This window comes from Lolium rigidum, chromosome 7, assembly GCF_022539505.1.
Source record: "Lolium rigidum isolate FL_2022 chromosome 7, APGP_CSIRO_Lrig_0.1, whole genome shotgun sequence".
Classification (NCBI taxonomy): domain Eukaryota; kingdom Viridiplantae; phylum Streptophyta; class Magnoliopsida; order Poales; family Poaceae; genus Lolium; species Lolium rigidum.
Window position 1 is genome coordinate 25,301,559 of NC_061514.1, and position 10,729 is coordinate 25,312,287.

The window sequence follows — 10,729 nt, forward strand, 5'->3', positions numbered from 1 at the left end:
ACTGGTTCGATAACCTTGGTTTCTTACTGAGGGAAAACTTGCTGCTGTACGCATAACACCTTCCTCTTGGGGTTCCCAACGAACTTCTGGTGCACTCCGTCTCCGCGAAGTATCGTCCTTTCGAAAACATTGACCTGCCAAAAATACACAAATACAGAAAATTCTATGCTAAAGAGTTATAGCAAACCCAAATGCACGATTCGGTGCGAAATATCATGAAACATTGCAATACATAGTTAAGACTCTGATTAGCAATTGTGAATATGACAAAACAAACTAGGAAATTTCCATGGATGCATTTTTTACATGTATCAACGTACGGACCCACTGGTAGCTAGAGCTCGACTGACGGATTCGTCAAGGTAGGTGGCGTGGGAGAAGAGCATTGGCATCGGGTGGCGCAACGCCTCACTCCCCCCAATGCAACATTCACGCCGTAAAAAGCGGCGGCGGGACCTTCATCCCGTGCAACGCAGCCCCGCAACCGCCGACAACAAGAGCGCACAAACCCAACAAAGAAGATTTCGAAAGTGGATGTCGAACGTTACTCGAATGATCCGCGTCGCCGCCTCTCGGGCATCGACGGCGGACCAGCCCTAGGAGGAGGGGTGAAGCGGCGGATATCGAAATGGTGGACAACCGTTCATCCAGCGGGAACACTAGGTTAGGGTTTCCTTTAGTGGCTCTCCTAGGAGGAGGGGAGAGGGGATCCCGTTGGAGGGGGAATATTCGTAGCGGCGGGGGCTCCACGGAGGATACGAGCCACGCACGCACGCGGGTCACTCGCACGCACGCACGGCAGCTCGTAGGCTAATCTGCAGTGCAGTGTGCGCAGCGCCCTCTGCCTCGTCTTCTCCGCTGGAAGAAATAGTAGTACAACACAGAAGAAATCGCCAAGAGGCGGCCGTCCTTCCCAGCCCCCAAAAGACTTCCAGACCGTGGAGCGCGCACGGAATGACGAGGCGCCCCCTCCCTCTCCTCCTCCTCTCGTGACGCACCTAGTCCGTCCGCCTCCTCCAAAGTCCAAACCCCCGCGGAAGTCGCTCCGCCGCGCGCGCCGCCAGGCCCCGAAGCCCTCGCCCCCGCCCCCGCCCCCGCCGGTTTACTTCGGTCAGTGCTCTGCGCTCGCTCGTCGGAGCTCACTTCCGCGAGAGCCGTTTTGTTTTGGGGATTTTTTTCCCGGTGGGCGGGGATTTTTATCGGCGCCATTTCGGGCAGCGCTTTACTCCCGATATCTTCTGCTCTGTCTAATAATGCCCACCATTTGTTTCGTCCCGCTTCCTGATTTGCGATTTCCAGCAGGAACAGGAGCGGGGATGGATTTGTCCAGGTTCGCTTCCGGCGCCGCCCCGCGCCCGGGCCTGCATATCGGCGGCAGCGGGCCCTTCCGGGGCCCCTGCACGCTTCGGCGGCCCCGGCACCGCCTCGGCGGGGCAGGGAACCTCATGGTCGCCTCCGCCCTCCGTGGCTCCGGCTGCGGCAGCACCTTCCACGCGCCCGCGCTCCGGCTCAGAGCGGCGCGCTGCCAGGGCAACGACTCGCTGGCCTACGTGGACGGGCCCCTGGAGGGCACCAAGGGCTCCTCCGCCGACGAGGCCGCCACCGCGCCGGGGCCCGACGCCGACGACAGGACCCGCGCTCTGGCAGCCACCGCGGGCGACGTGGACGACCTCAGGGACGCGCTGCAGCGGGCCAGGAAGGACCTCGAGGTGGCCAGGCTCAACAGCACCATGTTCGAGGGCAAGGCGCAGCGGATCTCCGAGTCCGCCATCGCGCTCAAGGACCGCGCCGACGGCACGCAGGCCGAGGTCTCCACCGCGGTCGCCGCCGTGCAGGAGGTCATCGCCAGGGAGGACGACGCCAAGGACGCCGTCCGGAAGGCCACCATGGCGCTCTCCATGGCCGAGGCGCGCCTGCAGCTGGCCGCCCAGGCGCTGGACGCCAAGCGCGGCTCCGTGGGCCAGCTGGAGGTCAGCCTCGACGACGTGGAGGAGGAGGCGCTCGCGTCCGCGCAGGAGGAGATCAGGGCGTGCCAGCTCACCCTCTCCAGGTGCGAGGAGGAGCTGCGGCGGGTCCAGGGGAAGAAGATGGAGCTGCAGAAGGAGGTTGACAGGCTCACCGAGCTCGCCGAGAGGGCGCTCCTCGACGCGTCCAAGGCCGAGGAGGACGTCTCCAACATCATGGTGCTGGCCGAGCAGGCCGTGGCGCTCGAGATGGAGGCCGCCAAGCGCGCCAACGACGCCGAGCTCGCCATGCAGAAGGCCGAGAAGGCCATCTCGCTGGTCGACTCCGTCGTGGACCTCGTGCCGCCTGCCGAGGGGCAGCTGAGCGAGGAGGAGTACGATATTTCTGATGTGTATGACTACAGCGGCGATGGTGTGGCCGACACTTCCGAAAGGGACGAGGTGTCGAATGTCGAGCGTCTGATGCAGATTAGCGACTTGGCCGCTGAGGGCATTGAGCAGCTTGAATCGTCCTATGAAATGCCCACTGAAGAGCGCGGTGAGAAGCTGCTTGCTGAGCCTCAGAAAGAAGCAGAGCCTGACCTAGACAAGTCATCAAAGCCAGGGAAGAAGCCCGACGCGGAACGCAAGGAGTCCAAATCATCGCTCAAGCGATCATCTCGCTTCTTCCCGGCGTCTTTCTTCTCCTCCAAATCTGATGGAGAGTTTACGCCTACATCTGTTTTCCAGGGGCTGATGAAAACAGCCAGAAAGCAAGCACCAGTTCTTATTACCGGGATACTGCTTCTTGGTGCAGGGTGAGTTTCATGGTGCCTGATATTTGCATTTTCGTTGTTTCTATTTTGCGGCGAAGATTTGGTTTCACATATCCCTTCCTGTTTCCTTGCGTAATGACATCATGCTTCATTTGAATAAATATATTTGTGGGTGCTTGCTCTTGCAATAGTTGAACATAATTTCCACATCCATTTCATGCATATTGTCTAACCAGCTCTTTCTCAAATGACATTTTTGCTGTGTGTGTACAATAGGGCACTCTTTATCAATAGAGCTGAGAAGAGTGCTCAATTAACTCAACAGCCAGGCATAACCACAAGTATTGAAGAAGTTACCTCCACTGCTAAGCCCATAGTTCGTGAGATACGACAGCTCCCACAGAGGATAAAGAAGCTAATCGAGCTCTTGCCTCATCAAGAGGTATTTGTCCCTGTTTAATCTGAACATTTACATTAGTGATGGGTTTTATAATTCTGTTGTCTGACTGCCCTCTTACTTCCCATGTAAATTAATATGAAGTTTATCTTCCAAGTAATTTCCTTAAGTTCTTGATTGCCCTATTCAGGTAAATGAGGAAGAAGCTTCGCTTTTTGACGTACTATATTTGCTGCTGGCTAGTGTTGTATTTGTACCATTATTCCAGAAAATACCCGGAGGTGAGATATGTTGACCTGCCATCTATATGTGTGTACATGTTAGCCTGGTGTCCAACCTTCCCATATCTTCTACTAGTAATTCATTTTAGTCTGTTCTTGTGTTGAGATTGAAATCATATTGAACAAGTCTTGCTTTGGTTCTATTTCATTTTAGTTTCAACTGTAACCATTTATTGTGACTTCCCACTACTAGAATAATGGAAACTTGGCTGTCTAAATTGCACAAACTTATGTACTAGAAACGTCCACAACTGAGTCTTTTAAAAAAAGTGGAGACCTCATAGAAGATAAAAATCCTTATATTGTTATGCTCAGTTATTAAGCACACCTTCATACTGTAGGTAGTCCTGTTCTTGGATATCTTGCTGCTGGTGTTCTCATTGGTCCCTATGGTCTTTCCATCATCCGTCATGTCCATGGAACAAAGGCAATTGCTGAATTTGGAGTCGTGTTCTTGTTATTCAACATCGGCCTCGAGGTACAAGATGAATGGTTTGTAAGATTCTTTCTTCTGTCAGCAGATATCAGTTTAATATTTTGTGTCTGCAGCTTTCTGTTGAAAGGTTAAGCTCGATGAAGAAGTATGTCTTTGGATTAGGCTCTGCTCAGGTAGTTCCAATACTATGCAGCCATCAAACAATAGTCTTATGAGGATTACTCCCTGACAAGTTATAAACAATTGACAGGTGTTGGTTACTGCAGCAGTTATTGGTATGATTGCTCACCGTTTTGCAGCACTACCAGGACCAGCGGCAATTGTAATTGGCAGTGGTTTGGCTCTATCATCGACGGCTGTTGTCTTGCAAGTAAGAACTATAATTGACAATCATCCCGTATATCGCATTTTGCTGGTGTTTATCAAAAGTCAAAAGGATCAGAATCGGAATGAAGTTGTTCAACAGTTGCACTCTGGTTCTTGCCATTCTTCAAACTTATTATTTAGGCCTAGACTAGGTTTACTGAAGCATGTTGACTTGAGTAATGTGATTGTGGAATGCTTTCTTTCTTCCTATCTATCTGCTTTCTTCAAAAAATTTAGCAGAATCCTTTCTTGGTTTGCTGCTAAGCACTTGCTGTTTTTTTTTTACTTTGCTTAGGTACTGCAAGAACGTGGGGAGAGCACATCACGCCATGGACGCGCAACATTTTCTGTGCTACTTTTCCAGGTATAACACCAGTATGATCTGACATATAACTTGTTCTTCTGACTATGGAAGGTTAGATCTCAGATGTCTCTTGCTCATCTTCTTGATAATGTTCATAGGCGTTTTGTATTGCCACGAGTAAAATCGCAGTCTACGTCATTTTATTGATTTATATCAGGTGGCCTTTTGGTAATGTTAACATAAGACTGTCTTCTGATAGATGTTTCATGTGCTGTCTCCAGGATTTGGCTGTGGTGGTTCTGTTGATACTGATTCCACTTCTGTCACCTAATTCATCAAAAGGAGGGGTAATCTTTTCTGCCATGGCTTCCTAAGCAATAGACAATGCTCTAATTTATAAACATCACATGAACTGCTGATGGCGATATTCATTTATCCCATGATAGGGTCGTCCAGAACTCATAGATTTCTTCTCTTGGTTATTACTTCTACATGAGCATTTTAAAACCCATGTTCCACCATAGCAACTAGAATTAGTTGAAATGATGATGTTTCATTGAACTAATGTCCTCATCCATGCCTATTAGTCTTTACATTTGTACCATATGGCCCTTGATACAATTTCTGCTTATAGGTTGGTTTCCAAGCAATAGCAGAAGCCATGGGTATGGCTGCTGTAAAGGCAGTAGCTGCTATAACTGCCATCATTGCTGGGGGTCGTCTGGTGAGTTGTCTGTTCATTCATTTTATTTGCTGTGCTATCATATGAGGAATTTGCATAAACTCTCTGTTGACTCCCAGCTAAACATGCAGACGTGCACCACATGCATTTATCTGTAATGTCTGCTGCTTGCCTACTCATTCTAGTCCATTTTCATATTGCAGCAGCATTTCCCAGGATTTGGTTCTAACTATTTAAGTATGACTCTGTTTCTTTTTGTTGAACAGTTCCTTAGGCCAATTTACAGACAAATTGCTGAAAATCGGAATGCTGAGATATTTTCGGCAAATACTCTCCTTGTTATATTTGGGACAAGTCTCCTTACCGCTCGGGTATATATTCTTTTTTTAATTAAATTCTCACTCTGCATTGCTGAAATCCAGTTTTCATATTGTTTTACTGTTCTCTCACAGGCTGGCTTATCAATGGCACTGGGAGCATTTTTGGCTGGTTTGTTGTTAGCAGAAACAGAGTTCTCCTTACAGGTTGAGTCGGATATTGCTCCTTATCGCGGTCTTCTGTTAGGCTTGTTCTTTATGACGGTGAGGGCCCTGAAAACAATCTCACTAGATATAATTTTTCTGGTGGTGAAATATCACTAGGATTTTGTTGCTGGTGTTATACTATTGATATAGTGTAGTAGATATATAATGCAATATTTGCAGACATTAGGTTGATTATCGCTTGTTACTTTATTAGTTGTGGATTCATTGATTTATGTATGTGTGGAATCACATGACATCCTTGTTTATTGCGTTCGAATTGTTCATTATATAATTAACTATTTTGACTCCACACTAATCTTACTGCATAATGTTTTGTTATCACTTGAGCTGGTCATTTGTGCTATCACATTTAAATATTTGCAATGACATCTTAAATCCTTCCTAGCAGGCAATTTCATGTATTTCATAGTGCCAACATCTTAATCACAAATGTATCGTCTTATTTCAACAACTTGCCATGTGTAGTAGAATCATAAGCATTACTGATTAATGTCATATCAGTATGTCACTTCTTTTTCTCCTGTCATTAGAATTTCTGAATTTTGCCTCTTAAGCATCAACGCTTGAATTACTTAAGAATGATTTATTATTTTCATAAGTTCTGACCATATTTGATACCCTTCTTTGATGCTTACCTGGCTTTTCCTTTCCAGGTTGGAATGTCTATTGACCCAAAGTTGTTTATGTCAAATTTCCCAGCAATCTCTCTGATATTAAGTCTGTTAATTATTGGGAAGACATTGTTAGTAACACTTACTGGTAGATTGTTTGGAATTTCGACCATAGCTGCCGTCCGGACTGGACTTTTGCTTGCACCTGGCGGGGAGTTTGCTTTTGTTGCCTTTGGAGAAGCTGTCAACCAGGTTTTACCTTTGCTATTTTCTATAGAATGTACCTGATGTTTTCTGTCTTTGCAATTGTTGTAGTCTTGTTCGTCATAACTCATAAGATTTTTTTTCTGACACCTGAGTTTATCACAGGAATGTCAGTAATTTTCTTAAGTACTCGTTGTTATGCAGCATTGAGAAAAAACTCATGGAGAATATTTTGCAGGGTCTTCTATCGCCTCAATTATCGTCATTATTATTTTTGGTGGTTGGTATTTCAATGGCTATGACACCATATTTAGCTGCGGGAGGGCAGTTTCTGGCATCTAAATTCGAGCAGCATGATGTGAGGAGCTTATTGCCAGTGGAAAGTGAGGTATACTTTTTTTTTTACATAGGTCAACTCAGTTATAACCTATTTTTTGGTTGAATTTATCTGTAATCATGGCTGAGGCAGAAATATGATTTCTTTTTTCTTCCTCAAAAGTCTTAACACGTAAACTATTACACCATCATGTTCAAGGAAATTTTGGACTTCGACAATGCCTATAATCATTTACGTTCAACTGAGGGCATTCCTTGTGTATAATGAAGCTAGAGCATGTATTTGAGTTTTGAGTAAACTAAGCAGCCTTAATAAATCAAATGACCTATATCAGCAGCCTTCTTTACTACATCTATGGTATAGGAACTTCCAGTGGGTCAGTCCTAAAACTACTAGTAATAATATCGATCTATAGTTTTGGAAATTCATTATCCGTCACTTGCTGCAGTAATCAAATTTTCTTTTCTGCAATAATTTTAATAACCACTTCTAAACCTGCTAAAACTGAACACAAGGCGCACTTTACCTGCTTCCATCCATGAATGCAAAATTAGTGTCCATGGCCCATCCAGGAACAGTCAGTTAATACCTTCTTGTACAAGAATGTAATAGATACTATGTGTAGAAACAGAAGTTATGACAAACATTGACTAGAATAGGTACTCATAACTGATAACCCTGGCTGAGGTATATGACTCCTCAGACAAGGGTTGTATGCAACCAGCTTATTTTAGCCATTGTTGGGAACTTTGGTACTGGCTAATACATTAGTTGTTGTGTATGAGATATTTTCTAAGTTAGTGGCATATGCCGGATTTCAAAAACACCCAATTAGTGAGGTAAATTTGCGTCAAGTTAGAATATAGTTACTTTTGTACATCTCCTTTGTGTACAAGTGACATTATGGCAGTTTTTTTAATCCTAGATGCTTATTCTGATGTAGCTTTTGTTTGTTATTGTAGACCGATGACTTGCAAGGCCATATTATTATCTTGGGATTTGGACGTGTTGGGCAGGTTGGCTTGTGATCCTCATGCACTTTTATAAATACCATGCTCAGTATCCTATTAACATGTCTTTCCTTTGTACTAGATCATTGCCCAACTCCTGTCAGAGCGGTTAATTCCATTTGTTGCGCTTGATGTTCGAAGGTATGGTACTGGATACGGCAATAACCTTATTAACACAACACTATGAGAATATGCGAAACATATTTGCATTACTACTAGTCAAGTGCTGGTCTCTGAGTATGACTACCATACGTATAATAAATCCCTTAATATTAGATGACTCTACGAATTACTTTGTTAGTTGTTAGGATTTTAGATTTATATGATGTGCGCTAATGGTTGCTATCATACTTTCTGGTCAACTAACATGGAACTGGAAAAATGAGTTTTCGTATATCTGCAAACTATATCGAAGAATCCGATAAATTGACTTAGAAAATAGTGTTGACCCTGGAATGATGGGCTTACTCCCTATTTCTATTGACTGTTAGTTGCAGTGTGATAGACCAACAGTAGTGTGATTTGGATGACATTTCCAACCTTGTTCTGCCGTATTGGACTTGTTCAATAGTCAATTTATCAACTTTGGTGACGAAGTCTAGCGCTGTTTCCATTATTTAATTCTTGGGTACTTTTCAGTGACCGGGTGGCAGTTGGACGTGCACTAGACCTACCAGTATATTTCGGTGATGCAGGAAGCAGGGAGGTAGGAAGAGTTCAACTAAACCCAGTTGTATAATTGTAAGAAAAATCAGAAATAATAATCTATTGATTTTTGCTAGGTACTGCACAAAGTTGGAGCTGAGAGGGCCTGTGCTGCTGCCATCACTTTAGACACTCCGGGTGCAAATTATCGAGCTGTTTGGGCTCTGAGCAAATACTTTCCAAATGTGAAGACATTTGTCCGAGCACATGACGTTGATCATGGTGTTAATTTGGAGAAAGCAGGTGCATCAGCGGTAAGTAAATGTCACAAATCTCGAAAACATTTTAGGTGATGAGATTCTCTCGAGGCAACTTGAATGAGATGAAGCCGTATGTTTGGCAGAAGTGTGCAATGTGATAGATTTGTTAGTTTATCAGCACAAATTGCAAATCAAGAACCTGCCTTGTGAAAAAAAGCATTACAAAACGAATCTACCAAACAAGTAATGGCTCTACCTATCACGTATTGACTGGGCTGTATCAGCGCTACTAGATGGGTTGGCCCAACTAATACCAGCCACCAAATTTTTGAATCTTGATGAAACCAATTCCAGGAAGTACAATTGTTAAAATCTCTACAAACTCATTAGTTTATTGAAATCAAGAACATAATAGCCAGCCAGTTTAAGAGCCGTGAATGATTAGTCATATTTGTGCGGACCATTACGAAAGAGTTCTTTTGGCTCTTCTGTGGAGCTAGCGGCTTCCATAACTTGCACATAACCTGTCCATGAAGACTTCTTCTCACATCTTTTACCTTGATATGTTCTGCTTTATCTTGTACCATGTGCTTGTTGTCGTATACTCCTTTATTACCAAGTATGTCGTGTGATGAAACTTCATTTCGAACTTTTTTAGGTCGTCCCCGAGACCTTAGAACCAAGTCTTCAGTTGGCTGCTGCTGTTCTTGCCCAAGTAAGTTCCGCTGTTATTATATTCTGTTGTGCTCATTTAGTGTTGAATTTGATTCATAAGCCCCACTTTCTTTATGTACTGTATTGCAGGCAAAACTTCCAATGTCAGAGATTGCAGCGACTATCAACGAGTTCAGGAATCGTCATTTGTCAGAGCTAACCGAGGTGTGTGGTTGCATCATCATTTTATTGATCTTCGTAATTCTTTCACAATCAAATTATTACTATGGATGACATAGAAGATGGAAAACAATTGCATTGAACTGAATTAGCAAAAACAGCTAACAGCGAGTCTTTCATGCTAGTACCCTTTGTTAAAAACTACTAGCCGATCATTTGTTAAAAACCACAATGTAGGTATTGCCGAGTACTACGTATTTGTCTAGTCAACAGTTGTCAGTTTCACATCTCATGTTTATCGAGCAGGGTGGTTTGTTTGTCCATGTCAATCACTGCTAATATGCGAGACTGTTGTCTGTTTTTTCCTGTGAAACTATGTCAATCCATATGTAATGTTAGATCGATGAAGGTCATATATCAATTTGCTGAGATAGTTTTGTTTTCTTGTATTGATCAACTGATGGTTGTTTTTTTTGCCTGACAGCTATGTTCTACATCTGGGAACTCTTTGGGCTATGGGTTCTCCAGAGTCATGTCGAAAACAAAGCCTCTGATCTCCGACGATGAAAGTGAACCTGTCGATGGAGCATTGGCAATCTGAGCCCAATACATGAAAGGGCTCTTCAAAAAACTGTACAGTAGATAAACTAGTTGCGTATAGAAAGGTAGCAAAAATAATAACCAGTGCAAGAACCGTTACCGATCTTGGCGACTTAGCTCTGTCATCATTTTTGTATGGTAGGACATTTCGTTTTTCTCGAAACCACATTTTCCTTTCTTTTTTCTTTATTTCCAGCCCTTTTATTCCCATCAAGTAATTGATTTAGGGTGGCCGGTGCAGGACACGATAATTTTGCAAAAAGTGTCCACCATTTTGCGGTTGCTGCCTCTCTACACGTGTGTAAGTTCTTGAGCTGAGACATAGTTGAGAGGTAATGGAAGCTCTGGAAAAGTATTGCATAGCTAAGAGCATCTCCAGTCGCGTCCCCCAAATCCCAAACCGTCCCCCAAAGCGATTTGGGGCGCGCCGGACAAAAAAAGCGTTCCAGCCGCGTCCCCCAAAGCCCATTTTTGTCCGGCGCGGCCCGATACGGTGTC

At 44.4% G+C, this 10,729-nt stretch overlaps 1 protein-coding gene across 1 annotated transcript; it reads left to right on the plus strand.

The window, feature by feature from the left end:
- The first annotated feature begins 1,301 nt into the window (after positions 1 to 1,301).
- LOC124679148 (K(+) efflux antiporter 2, chloroplastic-like) lies at positions 1,302 to 10,476 on the plus strand. The gene is made up of 20 exons (XM_047214959.1): positions 1,302 to 2,761; positions 2,996 to 3,161; positions 3,307 to 3,397; positions 3,739 to 3,875; positions 3,947 to 4,006; positions 4,084 to 4,203; positions 4,495 to 4,563; positions 4,785 to 4,850; positions 5,138 to 5,227; positions 5,452 to 5,556; positions 5,638 to 5,766; positions 6,384 to 6,593; positions 6,784 to 6,933; positions 7,845 to 7,898; positions 7,975 to 8,033; positions 8,532 to 8,598; positions 8,675 to 8,851; positions 9,456 to 9,512; positions 9,602 to 9,676; positions 10,116 to 10,476. Exons 1-20 carry the CDS (start codon positions 1,317 to 1,319, stop codon positions 10,230 to 10,232), a joined length of 3,444 nt encoding a protein of 1,147 aa, XP_047070915.1. The 5' UTR covers positions 1,302 to 1,316; the 3' UTR covers positions 10,233 to 10,476.
- Positions 10,477 to 10,729: the final 253 nt, after the last annotated feature.

Bases quoted from the DNA above. Each gene is read 5' to 3' on its own strand.
- LOC124679148 (XM_047214959.1), top strand. From the start codon at position 1,317: ATGGATTTGTCCAGGTTCGCTTCCGGCGCCGCCCCGCGCCCGGGCCTG. The intron at 2,762-2,995 runs GTGAGTTTCATG...TGTGTACAATAG, and splicing joins ATACTGCTTCTTGGTGCAGG to GGCACTCTTTATCAATAGAG. The intron at 3,162-3,306 runs GTATTTGTCCCT...TGCCCTATTCAG, and splicing joins AGCTCTTGCCTCATCAAGAG to GTAAATGAGGAAGAAGCTTC.